The sequence below is a fragment of the Grampus griseus genome (genome assembly GCF_964374135.1).
Source record: "Grampus griseus genome assembly, chromosome: 12".
NCBI lineage: Eukaryota > Metazoa > Chordata > Mammalia > Artiodactyla > Delphinidae > Grampus > Grampus griseus.
In genome coordinates this window covers 40,368,617-40,393,903 of record NC_139006.1, presented here as the reverse complement: position 1 = coordinate 40,393,903, position 25,287 = coordinate 40,368,617, and the positions used below count along the sequence as shown (strand labels likewise).

General features: G+C 47.4%; 2 protein-coding genes across 6 annotated transcripts in view; one reads left to right on the top strand and one right to left on the bottom strand.

Moving 5' to 3' along the window:
* The window catches only part of NPC1 (NPC intracellular cholesterol transporter 1), a 47,229-nt gene extending 43,642 nt beyond the window's left edge, over window positions 1-3,587 (top strand). The window contains exons 22-25 of one of the 2 annotated variants that reach the window (XR_014297496.1): window positions 561-792; window positions 1,537-1,624; window positions 1,760-1,873; window positions 2,683-2,705. Coding sequence is in view for 1 of the 2 variants with exons in the window: in XM_082667286.1 (XP_082523412.1) it covers window positions 561-792; window positions 1,760-1,873; window positions 2,683-2,845; window positions 3,450-3,532 (592 nt within the window). In the remaining variant the exon portion in view is untranslated. Of the gene's footprint in view, window positions 1-560; window positions 793-1,536; window positions 1,625-1,759; window positions 1,874-2,682; window positions 2,846-3,449 lie in introns of those variants that run through there. The other variant, XM_082667286.1, reaches the window with a different exon arrangement.
* Window positions 3,588-4,003: 416 nt separating this feature from the next.
* On the bottom strand, window positions 4,004-25,003 carry RMC1 (regulator of MON1-CCZ1). 4 transcript variants are annotated; one of them, XM_082667287.1, is made up of 20 exons: window positions 24,821-25,003; window positions 24,052-24,128; window positions 21,289-21,373; window positions 20,375-20,431; window positions 19,158-19,244; window positions 15,346-15,486; window positions 14,934-15,037; window positions 13,266-13,355; window positions 13,070-13,175; window positions 12,256-12,367; window positions 9,351-9,395; window positions 9,045-9,098; window positions 8,285-8,413; window positions 7,695-7,801; window positions 6,136-6,255; window positions 5,746-5,823; window positions 5,342-5,446; window positions 5,187-5,255; window positions 4,870-5,095; window positions 4,004-4,139 (listed from the first exon to the last, which is right to left on the bottom strand). In XM_082667287.1, the coding sequence occupies exons 1-20, from the start codon at window positions 24,920-24,922 to the stop codon at window positions 4,060-4,062; spliced, it is 1,974 nt and encodes a 657-aa protein (XP_082523413.1). In that variant the 5' UTR covers window positions 24,923-25,003; the 3' UTR covers window positions 4,004-4,059. The 4 variants fall into 4 exon arrangements, with proteins under 4 accessions (XP_082523413.1, XP_082523414.1, XP_082523415.1 ...); XM_082667288.1 differs by having other exon boundaries at window positions 7,695-7,792; XM_082667289.1 differs by lacking the exons at window positions 24,052-24,128; window positions 24,821-25,003 and adding an exon at window positions 21,702-21,740.
* Between the last annotated feature and the right edge of the window lie 284 nt (window positions 25,004-25,287).

Here is a 25,287-nt window from a genome sequence, read left to right as displayed (position 1 = left end):
TTCCTCATAAAGAAAATATTTTATGAAATACTGAATTTAGAAAATATAGAAAAGTAGGAGAAACAAGTGATTTTCCCCCCAACCCCTGTAATCTCACTGAAGGGAGTCTGGACCTGTTCCTGGCAGGAGGACAGCCTGTTTTCCTGTGGAAGGAGTTCTTGGAGTGGGTGTCCTGACTCCTTAGAGGAGCTGGTTAACTTTGCTGAAAAAGCATTTTCTTCTCAGGCCCTGCATAGACCCCGTTTGGCTGGGGTTAGCCCTCAGGATAGACCAGGGCTTGTTTTCCCAAAATACCACGGAATATTCTTTGTCAATAAATGCCTATAAAGTTGGGCACATGAACAAAAACCTTATATAAAATACATATCTCGGAGGCCCTTCTTTGGGTGTCAGTGGCCAGAGGTCCAGCTTAACTGCTGGAGGTGAGTCTTGCACAAACAGGGAGGTTTTGTGTGAGGATGTCTCTCAAGGTAGTTTCTGTTTTGCAGTTGTGGCAGGATGAGGAGTAAAGATTCCGGAAGCAAAAACAAGCTGTAACAGAACCTTCTCCCCCTCTCCAGCGTGTTCTACGTCTTCTACGAACAGTACCTGACCATGATTGATGACACTCTCTTTAACCTCGGTGTGTCCCTGGGTGCCATCTTCGTGGTGACCGTGGTTCTCCTGGGCTGTGAGCTGTGGTCGGCAGTGATCATGTGCGTCACCATTGCTATGATCTTGGTCAACATGTTCGGCGTCATGTGGCTCTGGGGCATCAGTTTGAATGCGGTTTCTTTGGTCAACTTGGTTATGGTGAGTCCTGGTCCACTCAGTTTGTCCCTCACTCCTTATGTCACTGCTGTACATTGTTTCTTGGGGTGAGAGATCAAGGCCAGCTCCTGCTCTTGGCGTACATGGTCAGGTGGGGTCAGTGGCAGGTGGAGTTGGACGTGGGTGGTACGTATAGCAATGGAAATGTGAGGTCATGGTCTGGCTTAGGCATTCTGCCTTTAAATTATTATTCTGGGGCTTCCCTGGTGGTTGAGAGTCTGCCTGCCGATGCAGGGGACACGGGTTTGTGCCCCGGTCCGGGAAGATCCCACATGCCACGGAGCGGCTGGGCCCGTGAGCCATGGCCGCTGAGCCTGTGCGTGCTGAGCCTGTGCTCCGCAACGGGAGAGGCCACAACAGTGAGAGGCCCGCGTACCGCAAAAAAAAAAAATTTATTATTCTGAAGGGTGCTTTGCCAAAGTATGTAGCCTGATGACAGCATGATGTTCAGTTTTCAGTTAGAAAAACTGCCCCTTCTCAGTGGAATTTTCTGACCAAGGCCTTTTGCCTTCCATGTGGTTGCCAGGTGCTTTTTAATAGTCTTGAATATGTGCACATTTGAGAAAGTATTAACAGAAAACAGACACAGTGCATCTGCTCTTCAGATACGAACTGAACGTGGCTTCAGGGGGAGTGGTAGTGAGGCCCAGCTAAAGAAATGACAGTGTGCTGGCTGGCTGGGGGCTGGGGGGAACTTGAGAGGTTTCAGCTGTTTCTCCGTAATAGAGGCAGATCTGCTGGAGGAAACTGTGCCTGGAGGGTTCCACACGCTTCCTGGGACAGTTTTAAGTTGGTGTGATGGGAGCTTTGTCTTGTAAGTTAGAGGCGGTGCTCCGGGCTCCTTTACCTCCCAGGTGCCCTGATAACCACAGATCCCAGGAAAAGGGGTGGTTGCTTTTACTGTTTTTAACTGGAGAAGGGCAGTTGTAAAGGAAGCACTTTATTTCAGAGCTGTGGCATCTCCGTGGAGTTCTGCAGCCATATCACGAGAGCGTTCACGGTGAGCACGAAGGGAAGCCGCGTGGAACGGGCAGAAGAGGCGCTCTCCCGCATGGGCAGCTCTGTAAGTACAGCCCGAGCAGATGACTCGGGCAGATACCTCACCGCGAAGTACCCAGCTTGGTGACTGAGTGTTTCTCAGGAGAAGGAACTTTAAGATTCAGTAGGGAAAGCAGAATTGTATCTTTTACTTAGCAGCAGCTCCTAAGGATTATAGGTTTTCAGGCAATTCATGAAATAGCTGTATCTTGCATAGAGCTCCACCCTGAAATTCTTTAGAACTGTTACTGCTGGAGACTCCTTTGCAGACGACAGTATGGCTGAAGCAGTAAAACAGAGAAGTTTGATTTGAGAGCCGTTTAAAACCCAAGCCAGCCATGTGTGCTGAAAAGCAGGGGAGCTGCCATGCTTGGAGCCCAGTGTGCAGTTTGTGGTTCACATTTGGAGAATCTTCTCAGGCTAAACCAGGATACAGGACTGAACTATGAGCCAGTTACTTTACCACCAGACAACACTGTTACAGAGTAACAACAAAAAGTGTGTAATAAGTAGCACTGCCTAAAAAAATAGTACATACCTTAATTGAAAAATAATGCTGTTGGAAAAATGGCACTGATAGACTTCAGGGCTGCCATGGGGTCTGTGCAGAATACACAGCTTTTACCCTTATTACACCTTTTTTTCCCCTCAGATTCATAAGTAGCAAATAAAACAATTTAGGCAGAGCCTAATGCTACTTAACAGTAAATCTGAAAGCTGGGGTTCGGTCCCCCATTACTTTGGACCTTGGCTTTTAAGAAATCCCTCTATGAGGAAGTGTTCAGTTACGGTAGGTGATAAAAGTTGCTTCTAACCGCATCTCTCTTCTCTTAGGTATTCAGCGGAATCACACTAACGAAATTTGGAGGCATTACGGTTTTGGCCTTCGCCAAATCTCAAATTTTCAAGAGATTTTACTTCAGGATGTATTTCGCTATGGTCTTACTGGGAGCCACTCATGGATTAATATTCCTCCCTGTCTTGCTCAGTTACATAGGTAAGAGTTTTTATTTTTAACCTAGTGGGATGGAGGAAGCATGATGCTAAAGGAAAAGGATACCTTGAAACATTCTTTTGAAGTATTTGAATGTACTTGTACTGATGGTCATTTGATAAATAACACTGAGTAAAAAAACTTCTAAGAGAAGAACTCCAATCCTGGGGCTTCCTGTTCGTCCATGCTACTTCATTAGAAAACTGGAGGCCTCGCGTCGTCAGATTGGAAGTGAGTTTGTGCGTCAGCAGCCCAGGGCTCCTCCCTGCTGAGGTGAAGGACACGCATCCAGCCACAGCCCAGCGGTGCCCTGGAACAGCTCTCATTTCCATTCGCTGTTCTAGCGGAACACTGCCTCTGCTGGTCACCTCTAATTTGGAGTTCTCCTTAGGATCTTTTTGCCTCTGTGGTCACTTCAGCTTCTGTAAATGACCTGTGGCTGAAAGAACAGTACTAATTTGCTTGATATATAGCTTTGTGATTAAGAAAATGAGGGGTTTTTTTTCCCCCTTAATCTCTGGGGGATAGGAAGTTGTGTTAGAGTAGAAACTATCTCCTTTTCTCCTAAAGAAATGATCCCAAAGTTCATTCTTTTTATCCCTCACAGGACCACCGATAAATAAAGCCAAAAGTTTGGCCGCTCAAGAGCGACACAGAGGTACAGAGCGAGAGCGGCTTCTCAATTTCTAGCCCGCTCACGGGCTTCGGAGACTCTGCAGGTCAGGTAGTCGGTTTACCACTGTACAGCAGCTGCGTTGTCAAGGCTCGGTTGAACCCTGAGTGCGAGCAGATGTCAGGCTATTAACAGGAGCAGATGTCAGGCTATTAACAGCAGCAGCTTCGGCCATAGCGCTTGTAAACTCAGGAATGCAGACTCTGCCTTGAAGCAGTATTACTGAGCCTGGAGGTAGCCCCAAGACGCTGGAGCGCCTTCCGGTTCTCCAGGAACAAAGCCTTGTTCTCGGGCAGGCAGAAGGGACCGCTAGGAAGGCTGCTCTCTGCTCACTGACACTTTCTAAAGGCCAATCAATGCAATGTTTCTCCTTTTGTAGGAGTAAGCCATCACACAAGTTCTATACCGTATTTTTAGTAACATTTGAGGATGTCGTAGATATACTTTATTACAACATCTTGTAGTTTAAAGAGCTTTATTAACGCAATAAATTAACTTTGTACACATTTTATATATATATAAAAAGAAAAACTAGCAAGTGACCTCAGAATGTCGTAGGCCTCATTAGAGCTTGGTCTCCAAAAACCTGTTTGAAAAAAGCAACGTGTTCTTCACAGTGTTCTCCTGTGAAGGAAAATACAGATTTAATCTGTTAGACAAGGCACGAAAGGAGGAAAACGAGAATGAACACTTTGCAGCTCCTAGATGTGGATACTGGGTTTTGACTTATTTTTCTTTCATAAAATACTTTGTTTTCCTAAGCTCTTGAGTTGTCCTTTCTGTTTACCCAGCTTGTGCCATTACAGAACCTTTACAGCCCCAAGCAAACTGCCCTCTGCCCTGAGAGATGGGGGAGAAGCAGGGTGATCAGTGAATGCTGGGAGCCCTGGAAGAGTTACAGGTTCCTCCCCATCCTAAGGAAGAAGGTGCTTTAGATGTCATAACTTTGGAGATAAGAGTGATTAACCAATGCTTTCTGCCTAAAACTAAAACATCAACAAGCCCCAGGCCATTACAACCCTCCGCAGCCATTTCCTGTCTTGTTCCTAATTCTTCAGAAAGGGCCATTCCAGGCCCAGATGTCAGACGGAGCTGGGCCCAGGCCACCCTACCTTCCACCCCGACACCCCACTGCAGTTCCAGAGCAGAACTCCAGTTCCGTCAGCACCTTGAATCCACTCTCACTACAACAGGCTAAGGATTATGCGGGCTGGTACAAAATTTTGTTTTTTAAAAACTAACCCGAGAGTTCTCCAAACCAAAAGGCTTCTCGCCCCCCCAGCTGCCAGTGCTCTCCTGCTACTGTCCGAGTCTCTGGTCGCCCCAGGTCTTTTCCCTGCAGCTATATTCTCACCTGGTGTGAAACTAGGGTTCCCTCGCAAACGCTGGTTTCGCTGTTCAAAAAACCGGAATATAGTGTAGAAAAGCATGTGGTCTTCAGTCTGCTTTGCAGCATCTAAAAATTTTCGTGCAGAGATGTTGTCATGGCCACCAATGCCCCGAATAAACCTTAAGGCAGCTAACACTTGGTGTTTGGAAAGGAGAACTTCTACTATTTCATCATTTGCTGTGGAGAGTCGCTAGAAGTAAGGGAGAAAGAGAAATCCGGGTCAGTGCAAGTAATAGGAACATGCTTCTATGGGGTTTAAAACTCTGCTGTATCAGAGTTACCTTCAACATATCCAGAGACAGCTGATGAGCAGGAGGGTAAAAACTTTCCAGGGAGAGCAGCAGACAAGCCTGGAAGACCCATTTTCAGATTAGATTTGCCGTATGTTGAAAGGTCAAATTTTAAGTCACAAAAGTAAAAATTGGGTGGTACTTACCAAAGGCTTCGAGTCGCTGAGGACATGGTACTGCAGGAACTGGTGCAGCGTGTAGAATAGGTTGTGCTGGACGAGCGTCTTGATGACAAGCTCGTGCAAATAATGCTGAGACAGAGACATAAGGAGAGATGGTGTCCACGTCGCCCAACTACGACAGACTAGAGGCTCAGTATGCCGAGGACCACGGCTGCTCTAAGTGACGGGTGAGAGAACCCAACCTGGCCTGAAACTGCTCATTCCACCTGAGAACGTGGGGTCACGTGAGGAGGGTCACTGAGTCTGAGGCAGGTGTGCAGACTCTTGTGGCGTACAGAGAGTCATCTCAGTTAGGCACTGACAGTGCTTTTACTTGAACAATCCCCTGCCCCTCTAACGTGGGACCACAGATGCTGGCTTGAAGGTACCTGTACTGTGATCTGAAACTGGTTCAGAGAGCGGATATATTCCATGAGCACGGCTATCATGAATTTCTGAGGCATCTCCTACAGAGGGGAAAAGTGTTTAGAACCAGAGTGGCAGAGGAGGCTCCGTGTAACAGCTCCTTGTTTATCCGCCCCCCTGCTTCCAGGGTTCTACTTGGCTGCTTTTGCACAAACCCCTCCAGAACCTCCCGAGTCGGGGATCATCTTTAGGCCTGTGTATTAGAAGCCAAACCATAAGCATTCAGTCCTCACCCAAGATAACCCAGTTACTCTAATCACATTCTGAGTTCTACTCGTTTTCCTCAGTCCCCTTCAAATGAGATCTTTGTTTTGGGAACCTTCAGTCCGGAAGGGGCGGCGAGCCTCCCCTACCTTCTTCTCCGCAAACGCCGACAGCACGTGGGTGTACATGTCAGACTGGTCGACCACAGCCTGGGTGCGCGCCGGCCTCCTGAGGAATGGGCCGCTCCGGCTCTGCCCCGCTTCCAGTGCCTGCACAATACATCACAGACGGGACCTCAGTCGTCTTCCGGGACATGGCGTGTTCGCAGTTAATCCAGAAAGACTGAACCCCTAGATGCTGGGAGCCTAAGACGTGAGCAGAGGATGACACTTACTTCATTACTTGGACAAAACTCTTTCCTGTGCTGGCCGGGGAGGAGTTTAGGAGGTCAGGAAATACACCAGTGTTCACGGATGGAACTAAGAAGCCTAAGTCATAGTTTTACCGAGACTTTTATTTTTTTAATTTTTGGCTGCACCACGCCACATGCAGGGATCCTAGTTCCCATACCAGGGATCGAACCTGTGCCCCCTGCAGTGGAAGCACAGAGTCTGAACCACTGGACTGCCAGGGAGACTTTTTTTTTAACCTCTTAAAATAACTCCCTAATTTTGTTAATCACAGACCACCTAGCATTTGGGTTATCCCTGAGTAGCTGAAGGGGATGGGCGTTCTGGGGTTTTTGTTATTGTTTAAAACCACTTCCATTTTTAGCCTTTGGACTAATCAGATTCTTGAAGTGGAATCATTCATTCCACTTCTCCTGAACTTATTTCTAGCTTCAGAAGATACAGTAACAGTACAGCAGACCCCGAGAAGCCATGCTAATTTTTTCCAGCCCTTCACAACACGCACTTGAGCCCACTAGAGGAAAAGCACAGTGCTGACGCTGAGTCACCACAGTCCTGAGGGGATGCTGACTGGGTGCCAGGACACGTCTTATTCTTTATAGCTAGTACATCCTCAAAGGAAAGGAAGAACAAGCAGCAAAATGATTATATTTCTGATTTACTGAGTCTAGGCTCTGGATTGGCAGAAAGACATATAAAATAACCAAACTGAGACTGCTTTTTTTTTATCCATAAAATAAAGGCAGACCAAGGAGCTATCTACGTGTAAGATCAAACATAGATTAAAAACAACAAAAGCAGGCTTCCCTGGTGGTGCAGTGGTTAAGAATCTGCCTGCCAAAGAAGGGGACACAGGTTCGATCCCTGGCCCGGGAAGATCCCACATGCCGCGGAGCAGCTAAGCCCATGCTCTGGGCCGCAGCTACTGAGCCTGCGCTCTAGAGCCCGTGCTCCGCAACGAGAAGCCACCGCAATGAGAAGCCCGCGCACCGCAATGAAGAGTAGCCCCTGCTTGCTGCAACTAGAGAAAGCCCGCGTGCAGCAACAAAGACCCAACACAGCCAAAAGAGAAAATAATAATTTTTAAAAAACAACAAAAGAAGGTGAAGACATTAAGTGATGTTCAGCCTCTAGCTCATGGGACACAGGGACTCTGATTTACGTTCCCCCTACGGCCGGCCACCTTGCCCTTTGGCACACAGCAAACCTCAGTGGTGTCATTCTGTCAGAATCTTGTGTCATAATTACACAGACAATATACCCGGGGTGGAGCAGGGAGGAGGCCCTCGTCAACTTACCAGTGTGTAACTCTGCTCGGCGTCCAGGTACTTCTTATACTCCTGGTTGAGTTTATCAAAAACGGTGGCTATCACAGGCAGCGTTGCTCTGTCTGACTCTGTCAACACTGGAAGGAGTCAGGGTTCACACAGGTCGGCCAACCTTGCGTGAACTTTAGAACTTAAACACACTGTGAGAGAAATGACTCATTTCCGGGGGCCACCAGGGCATTCGGAGAAACGGTGTAGAGACTGGGGCACAAGGGCTCTCGCCAGCCCTTGCCGGTTACTAACGTAGCTACGGAGGGCGTCAGAAGATTCTCAAAGTAGGTATAAATGTCGTGAGTGACTTGGATTCTGAAACAGGTTTGTTTTCAAGCTGGGGAGGGCAGCCTCTACCCTCACGTGTGCCCATGTTTAGTTTAGTCTTTGCCCAGGAAATGTCTTATAGAGACAAGTCATTTTTATACTGAGCAGCCTTTCCAGGGGGTTAAATAATCCACTTGTCACTAAGCCAACTGGCTGCAGACAAGATAAAAATGTGGCCCGTCTCCCAGTGGGCGGCGCAGGCAGTGTCAGGAATCAGACCGCAGGGTGAGGACCCCACTTACTCTGCGAGCACACTGACAGGACGACGGTCTTGCATTCCCTTCTCTGGAGGAGGAAGTCCATGAGCCTGCCTTTATCTGGCAAGAGGTTTACTATGGGCTGAAGTTTCACCTGGAGGTTCCAGAGGTAACCTGGATTGAGAGGCAGCAAATTTAATAGTGGGACGCAAACCAAAACAAAAGCCCCAAAGCTGGTTCCCCTCAACATTCATGGGGGGACGTGCTGCAAAGCACAGCCAGTGGCTGCTTCTCACGCCAAAGCACAGGCTGCGATGTTCAGGACACGTCTGACGACAGTGGGACTGGCAGCCAAAGCACCCCTGCGTGTCGGCAGACTCCTCAGAGTGACCCTCCACGCGCCCCCCTGGAGTGTCTACTGCATACAGACAGGCGACCCCTCCCCGCACCTGACCAACCCCCTTGACCCTGAAGGGAGAACGGGTGTCTGCAGGGCACGAACTTTGGTCCTGGGCTCCGGTTTCTCCTGCTCTGGCTCATTGGTCACAAGGCAATTCCTGAGGCTCCCGAAGGAGCTCCGTAACTCAGCCATCCACCAGCCCTGAACCTCCTGACGCCCACACTGCCGGGCAGGCGGGCAGAGCCCTTCTCAACCGGGGCTCCAGGAGAGGAGAACCAAAGGCTTCACTGGAAATGATCTGAGTCACCCCTTTCTCAAGCCTCCCAGGGCTGGCACCCCTCAGGACGGACGGGAGACTGCCAGCAAGCCCAGCTTCCTAACAGCGTGACCCCCACCACGACCCACCTTGGCTCGCACTGATGATGATGTCGGGTTGAAAGACAATCCAGGATGAAGAATCTACATGTTATAGGAAATTCTAGACCAGGAAGAGATGAAGACAAAAGGCAAACCCAGCTCCCGTTAGCATCCTCCCACCCTGTTTGCTGAGGCCGCCCTAGGTGCCCGGCCCTTGATGGGAAGGAAACCCCACAGGCGCTTCCCACGACATTATTCACGCCTGACCGGGGGCTCGGACCACCCTCAGACCCCAGTGTAAGGAGAGGTGACAGCTCCCCTGTTGTTCCCAGCCAAGGCCTTCGGAAAGGATACAGAGTTTACACGGGATGGGGGACTGGCTGGTCACGGGAGCAGGACCTACAAAGAGAGGAGACACGTGTGTGTGAGGGCTGGTGACGCGGCCAGAAAGTGCTGCCAATCCTGGGACGTAAAGGTAACGCTTAATGCTTCCTTCAGTAAATGTTCATTCAACTGTAGTTAAATAACGAAGAAGTGAACTGTCGTGTCCACTGATAACACCTGTAAGGAGGAAGCGGGAAGTCGAGAACCATCCATGAAGATGTCTCGCCAAGGAGAAAGCAGGTCAAGGTTCAATTCACAGCGTTTTCTTTTTTACACACATGCACATTAAAGAACTGAGAAATTCACCTGAGTGATTCAGAATCAAATACTCAGATAATTCACTGAGACTATTTCAAACAAAGTGTTTTGTGGCTTAATTATCTAAATAATGAGCTCAATTCTCCACTGCACAGTGTAGGTCCAGGCAGAGATCTCACCTGGGAAGCAGACCCCCCCATAAAACCCTCACGTGACAGGGACTCACAACTACCAGTGACATTGCTCGAGTGTGTATGTCTGGGGGGGAAGCCCGCAGTAACCTTGATAAATACGGCCTGCAAACTGAACATGACTATTCCTAGTTCTGTTCCAGCTACCCAGGTACAATCGGAAAATAGGTTTCAGTCGGCAGGTTGGAAAAGGTGGTAATTTTGCACAGACCCCCCAGTAGAGGACAGGGCCAGACCAGACAAGCTGAGGCAAAGAACACTTGCGCTTGGAACCTACGAGTGAGGGTCCTACACGTGGGCCTTGACTGGCTACCCATCACGTTGACTGAATGCTTTGGTTTTGAAAGCCCCCAGGTGATCCTAACGTGTAGCCTACTCGAGAGCCACTGGTTGGACAGACCAAAACCAGAAGGGGAAACGAGAGAGGCTGGCTCTTCCCCAAGTTGCTGGTCTCGTCTTTCAAAATAGTCCAACAAGCTCTTCCTGACCTGCGACAGTGCACCTGTGACAGCGCACCTGCAACAGCTCAGATGGGCAAGATACAAAGATGCTACAAACCTGTGAGGGGCTTGGAGTCTAGCAGGAAAAACAAAAAGTCATTAACCACAAAAAACGCTTTGCCAACCCACTCTAGAAGCCCAGAGATTCACAGACTCTTGAATTCTTATTAATCTCTGGGCTCTTGTTTTAGCCACACCTGGCCTTTGCTTTATATCAACAGCCAATCAGAACCTGACTACCTTCTTACTGGTCCTAAACAACTGGAACAGAGCTGAAGGACTGAAACGTTTATAGTTGTTTCTGCCCCAATTCACCAGCAGTTACCTTCATGCTGAGTGAGCAGCAGATACAAGCCAACCATTTGACACAATCTACTCTTCTAAACATCACTACCTGGGAAAAGGAAGAAGCTGGAAAGAACAGAGGGCCAAGAGACCTAATCAAATGTGCGAACTACAGCTGGCCCTCGAACAAGGCGGGTTAGAACCGCATGTATTCACTTATACTGGGATATTTTTTTTCTTTTTTTAAAAATTTATTTATTTTTGGCTGTGTTGGGTCTTCGTTGCAGTGCACAGGCTTCTCATTGCAGTGGTTTCTCTTGTTTTGGAGCACGGGCTCTAGGCGCACGGGCTTCAGCAGTTATGGCATGTGGGCTCCAGTAGTTGTGGTTCGCGGGCTCTAGAGCACAGGCTCAGTAGTTGTGGCGCACGGGCTTAGTTGCTCCGCGGTATGTGGGATCTTCCCGGACCAGGGCTCGAACCCGTGTGCCCTGCATTGGCAGGTGGATTCTCAACCACTGCGCCACCTGGGAAGCCCAGGAATATTTTTCAACAGTAAAACCCACTGTGGTTGGTTGAATCCTTGTATGCAGAACCTCGGCTATGGAGGGCTGACATAAATTACATGTGGATGAACCCCACTGTTCAAGGTCCCACTGTAGCTTATTCTCACACCCTGCTCAGCTTCTGGCTCAGCTGGCAAGTGCTCCTGCTAAACCATCAGCCAGGGCCTGATCTGATTCTTCCCTGTGACAGGTACCAGGATATCCTGCCAGCAGGCGAGGCTGACACACCAAAGCTATCTGACGGGGATTCCTTTTAACAAAACGCTCCTCCCAGAGTTCCAAATGTGTGCCATCTGACTATGGTTTACACACTGAAACTTCAACTAGCTTACTCTAGACTCCGGTCTCCTTGAAGAGAATATGATTTGAGTTCGATTACATTGGGAAAAAGCAAAAGGAACCAAATGGTTTCTTTCCCTTTTTCTGAAATCCTGACCCTCTCTCTTCTCTGACTTCCTACTGCCACCTCTTCAGGTTGGAGGAGTGGTTCAGAATAACCTCAGAACCGCAGCCTAAGTACTTACTGTGACCATCAGTCAAGGGAAAACGCAGTATTTATTATAATTATGACGCAGAATGTGAGAAAGATGAGGAAAAGCGATCCCAGGTTAAAATAACAGCCATGAGCAACCAAATTTAACCTCAGGGCCACAGAGCACAGACCAACAGAAACGTCAAGGTCTTATTCAACATTAAAAAAAACCTCTGGGCTTCAATGGGTAATCACAACTCTCCATTTTAAAGCTCAGAGAAGAGAATCGTTCTATTTTCTTCAAAGGAAGAGTCTTCTCTCTTACAAAACACTTTTCACGAGACTTCCCTGGCGGTCCAGCGGTTAAGACTCTGCACCTCCACTGCAGGGGACGCAGGTTTGATCCCTGGTCAGGGAACTAAGATCCCACAGGACCAAAAAATAAAAAAACACTTTCACAAGAACACAATTTTAGCTTAAAGAATCAGCAGGAGTATCATTTAAAAAACAAAACAAAAAACAGAATCACCCCTTGCAAAAGCAAACAGATCTGGGAAGCCCTTTATCTGCTCCCCCATCCATGCACACACGGAGATTCCCTTTTACCTGCCACAGGGATCTGATAGGGCTGAATGGATCGAGCTGGAAGCACCGGGTGATGGAGGGTAACGGTGCCATCGAACTCCCCCCTCAGCTTGATATCAAATATCACTGATGTCTGAGGGGGAGAAAGACAAGACGGTGATATCAGACAAACCACGGTTCCACCCGTCCCTCTCGTGACCTCACACCTGCCGTTTGGGGTCAGCTGAAGGAGCCCCGTGTCTGCGTTCCACCCCTGCACGCTGGTTCTTATTTGAGGAGGGACCTGCTGGAACATCCCAGCTCTCTTGTACATGTCTATCAGCTCTCAGAAGTATTCCTGGAATCTATGACATGCTGCCTCTGAAGAGCTCCATCTTTATTAGTTATCGACACGGGTGTCACCAGCCTCCAGGAGGCAAGGAGGGAAGTGGCTTGTCTCCCACCAGACACCCAGCTGATGGGGTAGAAGCAGCAGGATCATTCTAGTTCTTTCTTTGTGGCCACAGAGCCTCAAAACCATCATCATCTACACTCACAGAGGAAGTACAGGGCTCATGTGCTCACACAACACACTGGCTCCGCAGGGAATCCCCAGCTTAGATGATTCGACCAAATAATTGTTCCAAAGTCCAATCTCCTCACATGTGTTACTTTGTGAAACAGTTTTTAATTATGTTAGTCAACTGGTAGGGTTTTCCTAAACCATCTAGAAATCCAAACCCATTCCACCTGGAAGATCAAAACTTTGAGCATAAAAAGCACTTTCTAGTCTCTTTCAGAATATTTTGTCCATTTTCACAGCTCTTTCAAGCAGGACACCCCCCAACACTCGTACCTCCGTGTCCTGATGATGAACGACCACCAGGTTGTCCACCACGTTCAGGGCGAACTTCCCTGTCCGGTTTAACTTCAGTATGTGCATCTTTTTACAGGCGCCTTCTCTGTAGGACAACAGAAAGGTCAAAAAATAGATCGACAAGCTTTAGTTCATATTTTACAATCGGAGAAGGGGAAGAAAGCATTAAATATACCGTGGTAGGTGATATAGGACTACCTCCGCTCCAGTACTATTGGAGGTCCGAGAATGATGCCTCAGGAAGAGAACATACAGCTGTCCGTATCTAATCACAGAACAAAGAGACGTAAGTCATGCTGGCTGTTTGACGTCCCTCCATTCTAACTGCAGAGTTATAAGGCCATAGTTAAGTAAATTAAGAGATATTTACTTAATGGGGTATTTCGCAGCCAACAGAAATATTTACAAAAACAGTGCAGTTAGCTTAAAAATAAAAAAGCCTATTATACAGTTAAGTGAAAAGGGGGGATGCAAAGCTAAATATAGCTTGGGCCTCCCTGGTGGTGCAGTGGTTAAGAATCTGCCTGCCAGTTCAGGGGACACGGGTTTGAGCCCTGGTCCGGGAAGATCCCACATGCTGTGGAGCAACTAAGCCTGTGTGCCACAACTACTGAGCCTGTGCTCTACAGCCCACGAGCCACAACTACTGAAGCCTGTGCACCTAGAGCCTGTGCTCCGCAACAAGAGAAGCCACCGCAGTGAGAAGCCTGCACACCGCAACTAGAGAAAGCCCACGCGCAGCAACAAAGACCCAACGCAGCCAAAAATAAAATTAAAAAAAAACTAAACTAAATATAGCTTGATCACAATATTTCAAAAGAAAAACACAAACTTCTGCAGAATGACTTATGCAGAATGTCCAAAACTACTGGAATGAAATACATGTTGTCAAATAGCTGCCCTTGAGTAATATGCTAAGTCCATTTTCTTTTTAACTTTCTGTAATTTCCCAGTTTTATATAATGAGTACATTCCTTAATCACAGGAAAATATTATCACTCTTGACTTTTAAGCCTCATCTGATACATGTTGCCATGACCAGTTCCTGCATGTACACTTTTATTCCAGGAGTTCACACTTTGCTGGGGCTGCCTCAGGGACAAGGAGGAGACTGGGGGAAGGGTCTCCCCCTTTGCAAGGACTGTTCTCATTTTATCTTTTTCTAAACCAGGATGCCGCAGATTTCTTAAAAAAAAAAAAAGCATTCTAAATGCTAAAAAATTTTACTGTTTGGAAACCACTGTTTTAGGCCATAGAAGAATCAGAATTAATTTAGGAGCAAACTGTTTATATTTGTTGAATATGGGTATATAGGAGATTCTTTGTATCAGTTTCTATTCTTGTGTGTTTGAAACTTTCATAATAAAGTTTTAAAATTTGAGATATCTGCATTTCCAAATGAAAATATACCTTCCTACATAAGTAATTCAGGTCTACATTTGTTAGATCAAAAATGTAAACTATGTTTTTCTTTAGAACAAGTATGACATATTTTAGCTAAAAAATAATGTGTGATAAGTTTTGACTCACTGACTGAAAAGAAATTTCTAAAACTAAGAAACCTAAGAAATAAATTGGTTCAATGTTCTCATTTTATCAGACTAGAATGGTGAAAAATTCCCTAAGATCACAAAGTTAATAAAATCAAAAAAGAATGTCAAGAAGATGACGGGCTTTCTACATTCCTAAGATCTGGGTACAAAGCAGGGAAGGCGGAGTCCTTATCCTGTGTTCCAAGGCTACTGGAGCACGGGCAGCCCTGGAGTTCTTACAACATGCTTCTTCTATCATGATATCCCTGAAAGCAATTATGAGAAGGAATTCTCTCAAAGAACAGACATACATCGTCGCCATGGCAATGTCTCTCTCTGAGAGGCTCAGTTTAGTTGACTTAGGTGCAGCTGGTAATTCGATCTCAAACTTGGGCAGCTTTGACATAGTGCCAGCCTGTTTGGGGAAGAAAAAAGTTTTAAGAAAAGCTTATTAAACCTCCTCTGATGTTTTAGCACTCCCCACATCAAATCATTGAGGATATACACGCACTATGTCTTTCCATCCTTTCCAGGGTCCCAGGGGCCTGTCCCAAGAAGGACTCATTCTTGGCGGTGATGGGATGGTACGGGGTGCCCTCTAGTGGTCGGAAGTGGCAAGGCTCTTGTTGGAGGAACGTGCCCCTTGGAAGTTACTGGATCAGTTAGGAGGTTAGAGGAACGAGGTAGGAGGGGAAATTTTTTTAAAGGGAAGCTGACTCTTACCCGGAAATAGAAGGGCTGCAGCACATTTCCAAGCACCGTGGTGGACAGCAGAATCACAGCACTCTCGGGACAGTACATGTACCAGTTCACATTGATGTTCTGGCTCTTCAGGAGTTTCAGATTCCGTTTCTCTGGTAATACCTGATGCAAAGTTCAAGAAACAGAGCCTTCATTTAAAAACAGCAAATGGGGCTTCCCTGGTGGCGCAGTGGTTGAGAGTCCGCCTGCCGATGCAGGGGACACGGGTTTGTGCCCTGGTCCGGGAAGATCCCACGTGCCGCGGAGTGGCTGGGCCCGTGAGCCATGGCTGCTGAGCCTGCGCGTCCGGAGCCTGTGCTCCGCAACGGGAGAGGCCACAACAGTGAGAGGCCCGCGTACCGCAAAAAAAAATAAATAAAAACAGCAAATGGGGAATTCCCTGGTCGTTCAGAGGTTAGAATTCCACGCCTCCACTACAGGGGACACGGGTTCAATCCCTGGTTGGGGAACTAAGATCCTGCATGCCACGCAGCTTGGCCAAAAACAAACACAACAGCAAAGTGTCTGAAGACTGGGACTTCCCTGGTGGCACAGTGGTTGGGAGTCTGCCTGCCAATGCAGGGGACATTGCATTGTCCCTTCCCAGGTTCGAGCCCTGGTTGGGAAGATCCCACATGCCATGGAGCAGCTAAGCCCATGCACTGCAACTACCGAGCCTGCGCTCTACAGCCCACGAGCCACAACTACTGAGCCCGCATGCCATAACTACTGAAGCCCGTGTGCCTAGAGCCAGTGCTCTGCAGCAGGAGAGGCCACTGCAATGAGAAACCAGCGCACAGCAATGCAGAGTGGCCCTTGCTCACCGCAAATAGAGAAAGCCCATGCGCAGCAATGAAGACCCAATGCAGCCATAAATTAAAAAAAAAAAAAAAAAAGTCTGAAGACTGACACAGTAAATGAAGAAAATAATAAAAAGAAGAAAAAACCCAGTAGGTTAAACAGAAAAAAATAATCATTTTTATTTATCACAGCTACCATTTATCCAGCCCTGTGCTTAGCGCTTCCAAATCTTAGCTCGTTTACTCTCTCCACAACGCTGAGAGCTGGGCATCATTAGGCCAATTTGAGGGGAGAAAATAAGGCTCGGAGAGGCGAGGGGACCTGCCTCCCCAGTGACGGCCTAGGCAGCCCACTTCACTGCAGGGCAGGGCTGAGCCTCCTCATTCCCAGGCACCGTCCACCGAAGGGCAGGGAGGAGCAGCATCCTGTCACAGAAACGGTCAAAACAAACCCGTGCCCCTGGAGCCACGCGCACCGAACCAGGCACCACCCAGCCTGCAGTCTCAATTTGAGGCTGGGAGGGGCTCCCTTCTTCTAACAGACGTGTTCATGAGACTCAGCATGCAAACCTAGTATTTTATAATCAAGGCACATTTCAAATATACTCTCAATCTTCTGATACATTAAGGAATGCTGAATACAGCCCCAAGATGTTAATGCTCCCAGAACACTGCCCTGCAGAACAGACCTGGAAGTCAGGGTTGGGGGTGTGGGTTTCTCGATAATCCAGGTACAATAAAATAAAGATGTGATAGAGTCCTCTTTCTTTCTAACTTATTTCTTGAAGATCTGAAAACCATCTAGATGACCTGAATGGACACTTTTCTACTACTGAGAACAGAAAGCTATACTTTTAAATGATTGCCCGAGGGAACCCTTCTGTAAAGCAAGCAGTCATTTCCTTGCTATCATAGGTACAAAATTCTATTTCTGTACGTATGGGATTCGTGTAGTTTTTCTTTCCTTCTGCTGGTCAGCTAAGGTTCTGATTACAGCCCTACAGCAAAGCACCACAACATTCACTTTGCACACTGTTACACAGGTATATCTCCTCCATTAGTACATTCTAAATTACACTGCTTTCGTTAGGGCAACAAAGATAACACCTGTAAGAATACTAACACTCTCCACATTGGCTCCACTTAGCAAGATCTCAGAAGCTTTCCCAATAGGTCAGGCAGCTAGAACATACTAGAAGATAAAGAGGAAGGTGCAAAGTAAAATCAGTAGAGTGAAAAGGCAACCTACGGAACGGGAGAAAACATTTGCAAATCATCTATCTGATAAAGGGTTAATATCCAGAATATATGAAGAACTCCTACAACTCAACAACAAAAAGAAATAACCCAAATAACAAAGCACTTGAATAGACATTGTCCAGAGCACATGCAAATGGCCAACAAGTCATGAAAAGTTGTTCAACATCACTAACCAGAGAAATGCAAACCAAAACCACAATGAGACACCGTCTCACAACCAGCAGGATGACCGCTATCAATAAAACAGAAAACAACTAGTGTTGGTGGTGATGTGTAGAAACTGGAACCCTGTGCTCTGTTGGTGGGGATGTAAAATGGCATAACTGCCATTGGAAACAGTATGGAAACAGTATGGTAACCCCTCAAAAATTAACAACAGAATTACCACAGGATCCAACAATCCCATTTTAGGGGTATATACTCAAAAGAATTGAAAGCAGGGTCTCAAAGAGAGACTTACACACTCGTGTTTCTAGCAGCGTTATTCACAATAGCCCAAAAAATGGAAGGAATCCAAGTGTCCATCAGTGGAAGAATGGATAAACAAAATGTGGTGTATGTATAACAATGGAATATTATTCAGCCTTAAAAAGGAAGAAAATTCTGACACATGCTATAACATGGACAAACCTTGAGGGCATTACGCTAAGTGAGATAAGACAGCCAGAAAAAAACAAACATTGTATGATTCCACTTATATGAGGCAGAGGTCCTTAAAGCAGACAAATTCATAGAAACGGGAAAAACAGTGGTTACCACGGGCTGGGAAAGGGGAAATGGGGGAGTTGTTGTTTAATTGGTACAGAGTTTCAGTTTTACAAGATGAAAGTTCTAGAGATCTGTTTCACTACAATATGAATATATTTAACACTAATGAATTGTACACTTAAAAAATGGTTACGACGGTAAATTTCACGTTATGTGCTTCTTATCACAAAAAAAATTCTTTTTAAGAGGAAGAGGCAGTTCAAGAGGAAACACAAATGTACAATACACAAAAGGTGCTTACCTCCCTCGTAATGAAACATACAAATTAAAATGGCTTTCCACCTCTCAGACTGGCAAATGCCTACAGACTTATAACATCCAATTCTGCTAAAGGTTTGGAAAATGGAGATTCCTACATTGCTAGTGAGAATGCAACTTCTAGAAGAAATTCAGTGATATCTTTTCAGCTTTCTAGATGTTTGTACCTAGGCTGTAATTTCCCTTCCAACAATTGCCTCACCTAAGAATATAAAACAATGGTTACAAACCCGTTCACTGCTTGAAATCACTGTAGCATTGTTTGTAATCACTAAAAAGTGAAAACAAGCATGAAGTTCAACAGGAACTGGTTAAACGGTAGCAGGTCCACATGACAGAACAAATATGGAAAGACGTCTAACGACAGCTATGCCAAAAATAATAAATAAATAAAGCCACAAGTTTATATACAACATAACCATTTCTGTAAAATAAACAAATGTTGCTCCCTGAGTAGGAATGAAATGGAGGAACATGCATCTAATGGTTACTTCTAGGGACTACGGGGGACTTTTACCTTCCATATATCTTGGTAACGTTTGAATGTTTTACAAAAAACATGTATTACTTGTAATTAGAAAAAAAGAACAAAAACCCAAACGGAAGACTAAAGCTCTGGAATCTCAAAATATCTATCTAGTGCTGAACTCAAAAGGCGGCCCAAACACGATCACAGACCTTTCTCTAGCGCATGTAATAATACAGTACCTGGTAAAACTCGATTCCTTGATCTGTGATGAAGACAATTTCAGTAGAACTGGTCCAGCAGAATCCTAGTATGTTGGCATTCTTGGTCTGAAAAGAATTGTAAAAGATTCTTTTTAATTAAAAGAAACAAAAGATGTATGTATAATTCTCTTCAAAAGCTTAAAATACCTTGTTGTTTGTATTGCTCTTTAATAAAAGTTACCGAGATTTGATTACTTATGAACAAATCAAACTTTCTTTTAAATACACCGCTCCCAGATTTTCACCTGTAACGCCTCACTGAGGCACTTGAATCTGAAGTCCTTCTCGTCAACAGGACAGAGAGAAAGGCAACTGCCCAGCACTCACTGATACCAACCTCTACTTTAGGAATCAAAGGACAGCTGACACTCTGAGTCAAACACATCATAAAAGCTGGCGTTATAAAAGTATAAAGGCCTAAAGGTTCTCTGTGGCTCTTGCCCCAAATGGGGTTGGAGGCCTTGAGCCCCGTCCCAAGTCACGTGGTGAGCAGCAGCAGTGGGAGCCGAAGGGCAGCTGGGCCAGGGCCAGGGCTCTGCTGCACACAGAGCACCCGGAGCTCTGCCAGGGGCTCAGGCGTTTGCAGATGGGCCCCTCCTTGCTGAGGGACCCACCTGGATCCCCAATCAGCAACACCGTCACAAAAATGAAAAAGCCATACCCTATCCACCTGCAGCTTCTGTGGGTTTCCCGGGTGCCGCGATGTCCGCTGAGCTGAGCCCCCACTAGCCTAGCTCATCATAGCCGGCAAATCTAATTAAAATGGATTAGAATCTCCACCGAGGGAAAGAAGGGAGGGAGGAGGAAAGGGGAAGGACACGAAGAGCACAAGTCGAGAAAAGAAAACATGGTCAGGAAAAAGGGAAAAAGAACTCCTTTTCCAAAAACCTCCAAAGAGGCTGCTATCGCCGCCCAGCAGAAAAGGGCAGGGGCAACAGGAAGACGACAGCCACCAAGTGCTGACGTGGCTCGGTGTTCAGCATCCTGCATCCATTTAATTCTTCCAGCTCCATCTTACAGACGAAGAAACAGGCTTTAAAAACTTTAAGAAGTGTCCAAAGTCAGAGCCAACGTGAGGCAGATCCCAGCATTCAAGCACAACCTGCTTCCAAGTTCGTGCTCTGAATGACCACGCTACCCTGCGCCTCCACCCCCGGAGCTAACGCTCACCAGCTGGGAAAGGATCAGGCCCATACCTTGCACTCCTGCGTGTACTCCAGCTGAGAACTATCCGGGGTAAAATTAGAAAAATCCTGGAAAACAAAAACACGCACGAGGAGAAATGTGGACTGGGCAGCATACTGCCGACCTACTTTGGTATACAATGAGACAAGAGAAAAAGACAAATAAATTTAAAAAGTGATCAGAAAAAAAACCTGACAAAACCCAAAGACAGGAAAAATAAAAAGACTGATTTGGACAATCTGCCCCCTTAATAGCAGCAGGCCGACAGTTCAGTTTTTTTAAACGAGTTAATCCAAATACTGTTAGGGTTTAGAAACTGATTGAGAATTCATTCCTCAAATGGTTGATTTCAGAGAAATGGGTTGCTGTATTTTACTAGGGGCTTTCCAAAAATTTTAGTAATTAATACTTGACAGAAGGAAACAGGATTCTGCCTCCTTCCCGACAGCTTTTCCTCTACTTCACAAATGGCGATGGTGAAGATTTATGAAGACTAAAATGCTGACAGGCTGCTCCAGCTTTGAATATCTGCTCCTACTAGGTTGAGCATTCAAAGATGAGAGAAGTGAATAAATGGAGTTACTCTGGTAAGCTTAACTCACAAAGTCTCCAAAGATATGCTTCGCATAACCTATGGTGCTGGCTGTCAATCAATACGAAAGATACCTGAGGTTCCAACTTACTTTAAAAAAAAATTAAGTAAAAAATTAAGTAAAAAAAAACTAAGGCCATAAGTATTTACCCATTTAAATGTCTTTCTCACCTTCAAGAATCCAAAGGCTCAAATACAATGCAGCATAACTATAGCTTCCATGACATTAAAATAATAAATGGTTCCTTTAACACTGGAATTTTGCAATTCATTCTCTTCCAAATGTACTTCTAATGTCCTTTTCTTCATACTGTATTTAAAGATATGTCTTACCACGGTCTTTGAGGTCCTCTGAACAGCCAATATCTTATTTTCTAAGGAAAACTTAATGCACTTCACTTCTCCTTTGTCCTCCATTCTTTAAAAGAAGAAAGAGCAGGTTATGAGTTACACTTCAAAACTGCATTCTAGCATCTAACATTTTGTGAGAAGAAAACAGGCAAGTTAAATATTCAGGAAGGGACTTCCCTGGTGGTGCAGTGGTTGAGAATCTGCCTGCCAATGCAGGGGACATGGGTTCGAGCCCTGGTCCAGGAAGATCCCACATGCCGTGGAGCAACCAAGCCCATGCGCCACAGCTACCGAGCCAGTGCTCTAGAGCCCACAAGCCACAACTACTGAAGCCCATGCGCCTAGAGCCCGTGCTCCACAACAAGAGAAGCCACCGCAATGAGAAGCTCACGCACCGCAACGAAGAGTAGCCCCCGCTCGCCGCAAATAGAGAAAGCCCACGTGCAGTAAGGAAGACCCAGTGCAGACACACACACACAAAAAAAATTCAGGAAGCAGCAAATCTTAGTTTAAAATTAAAACTATGTTTCTGAAGCTATCAGTAGGACTGCTTTTCAAAGAACAAAGTCCAACTGGCAACGGATGGCGTGAGAAATCGACAGAACTGCAGGTAACAGCGACGGAGGGGTTGAGAACATTGCACTTTCACCTGAGCCTCCCTTTAGGCGTAACTAAGTCCAGACCCATGCAGTAACTTTCTCCACACACTGCCGCCTTCCCTCTCCATCGCCCTCACAGCAGCACTTTCTTTTTTCTTTGAGATGCTGGCAGCTGTGAAATATTTATTTACTTATTTTATTTTATTTTTTTTTTGCGGTACGCGGGCCTCTCACTGCTGTGGCGTCTCCCGTTGCGGAGCACAGGCTCCGGACGCGCAGCCTCAGCGGCCATGGCTCACGGGCCCAGCCGCTCCGCGGCATGTGGGATCTTCCTGGACCGGGGCACGAACCCGTGTCCCCTGCATCGGCAGGCGGACTCTCAACCACTGCGCCACCAGGGAAGCCCTACTTACTTATTTTTGATTGACGTACAGCAGTGCTTTTGAAAGGAGTCTACTCTTTGCCACCCAGTACCCAATGGGCTGCACCGCCAGGTGGGCTCCACCTCGGGTCTCACAACTGCCTCAATCGGACGTTACATGGGAAGTCAAGAAATGGACCACAGAGGAAACTCTCAGAGGAAAGGGGATGTTCACTGTCCTGACTGGTGATGGTTTCATGGATACACGTGTCGAAACTCATCAATTGCATATGTCAAATATATGCAATTAATGATAATTAGACCGCAATCAAGCTATTAAAAGTAAATAAGATGTTTTTTTAAAAGAGGGTTAAGTTCAGTATCTCCCCCCCCCAAGCCTTCCTGAGCCCCTTAATCTGGATCATCATGGCCTCACCCTCACTTTCCACACCCAAGAGACCACCAAGTCTTACCCCAGACCTTCTTAAGCAACCCTCCAGTGCCTATTGTTTGCTGGTCTACAGTGCCTTCAGGTTGGTCTTCCCTGCCTGCTCAGATTATAGCAATTGTCTCTTAATGGGATCCCTGACTGACAGGCTCCCAGTAATCAAGCTTCAATGCTGCAACAGTGCGCTCTTTCCAAACACTGATCTCATCATGCCACGCCCCACCTTTACCTTCAGGAACGAGATAAAGCCCGAAATCCACAGCAGAATATAGCCGACTGCTGCCAGAGGTCACACCACCACCCACCCCTTCCCTGCATGAAACCTCATTTTCAGTCACACAGACTCGGAGTCCCCCCAGCACGGTGCCTGCATGTCTTTTTGTTCCCTCCATCTGGAAGCCTCTTCTCTTCTCTACCTAGAATCTTGTCTTTCAAGCCTCGCTCCACTCTGAGGCCTTCCCCCGCCTGGGCAGTGGTCTTCCCCAGCCCGTCCCAAGACAAATGTCCATCTCTTCTCTGTGGCCACATTCTGAACAGAGCACTACTACAGCACCTACCACAGTAAACTGTATGAGTCCACTCACCTGCCTCCCACTCTAAATGTATGACTTTTCTAGAAGGGAGCCAAGCTAACTGAAAGTCTTCCCACACCTGATGCCCAGCACAGGGGCTGCAATCAGTGTTTTCCAAACAAATGATGATCAAAGAAAAAGAGGCTGCTTCATTTTCTGCTTCAAAAACTGTTTCCTATTTACACAAGCCAATTGTAAAATGTAAAATGAGGACCTACACTGTACTTTCCCCTTCTGTAATCAAAAGAGTTAAGGTGACCAGATAGTTTATCATCCAAACTGAGATATCTCTGAAAGTAAAAGAGGCTGCTATTCATTTCCCTTAAGCATAGTGGAAGCTGAGATTTTAATGCACTTTATTAGACGGGAAACACTGACCTAGGAATCTTCTCCACCTCCCAAACGCTCTGCAAAGACCCTTGGCCCAGAGAGGAAATGAAGGCCCTCCCCTCAAGAAACCGGAAATAGGCACATCAACGCACCCAACCGGCTAATTTCAAGTGTCAGGAAGTAGGTGCCCTGCGCTGGAGTATCTGGATCCCAAAACAACAGGGAAGGCCTCCACACGTTCACTCTGCAGGAGGTACTGAGATGTACCACCAAGGCTGCACAGCTCCCTTTTCCTACAGACTGGGATATGCCCCCCACTTCAGCCCTCTTAGCGGAGACAAGGACAAAATTTAAAACAATCTTCTGAACGACAACAGAAAAACACCATTTTGTTTACATGCTGAAATATTCTGAAAACGTCAATACAATCATTACCTAAATGAGATGGGATTCCTGTCATCTGGGCCTTTAACTACCACTCCAGTAGCTCCACCGGATCGAACAGCAAAAACCTGAGAGGGAGAAGCAGCAACGTTTTAACGGCCTGAACTTTTAAAGGCTTTAGACACATATACCAACCTGCAACGATGATTTCTGCTACACCCTACCCTTGGTTCAACTGAACTAACGTGGCGCATAGCAAACTGCAGAGGCTTGGTGTCCACACGAATCTTCAGAAAAAAGAGAGTAGAGACCAAAAAAGTCTCCCATTCCGAGAGAAGCCCGCCGAGCAAGGCTCCAAGTTTTAATCCGTTTCGGCAAAGGCGACGCCGCGGCACTTGCGCACACCCTGCTCCTCCTCCCCGCTGCCCCCCGCACCCCGCCCCTTTACAAAATTCCGAGAATAATGAAAATCTCAACGTCTAAATCTTTGAATGCAAGGGAAACTAATGACAAATACAGACAACAAAAGGAGCCGAGGAAACACCGGAGTGCTACCAGCTGATCACACCGGCCGAGGGGCGCAGGGTCGGCGCGGGGGCTGGGGTCCGCCCCGCTGTCACTTCGTGGGGGGGAAAGCCCCGGCCGCGGCGGAGCCTGGTCCCACAGGAAGGGCGCGGATCCCGCGCCCGCACGGCAGGAGAGGCCCCAGGCCTGGTCCCCGGGCTCCCGGCCCTAGCGCGCGGGACACCTGGGGGCACCGGGGGCGGCGGGCAGGGCGCGCCGGGCCGCGCGGGGGAGTAGGGCGCGGGCCTGCCCGCACCTGCTTGTTGGCCTCATCGAAGAAGACGCAGTTGACCGGGTTCGCCTTCTCGAAGTGCACCGGCCGCTCGCACAGCTCCAGGTAGTAGTCCTCCTCGCCCATGGCGGGCGCCGCAGCGGCGGCGGTGGGCCCGGGGGCGGCCGCCAGCGTGGAGCTGAGCTAGCGGCACCCGGCGCTGGGAGTCCGGCAGTGCGGCGGCGGCGGCGGCGGCGGCGATCTCGCGGGCTCTGAGGCCGCTTCCTGGTGCCACGCCCCCAGCACTCCGGCACGTGACTCAGGGCGCCGGCCCCCTGGCCACGGGAGGGGGGCTTCCCCCACCGGCCGAGACCAAGGCCCGCTCTCCGTTAGAGGTTCCTCCCTTTTCCGGGAGGGCGGGGTCCCAGTGCGGCCCACCCGGCCGAGAGCGGAGGGCCGAGGGCGGAGGGCCGAGGGCGGAGGGCGGAGGGCCGAGGAGTGACCCGGAAGCC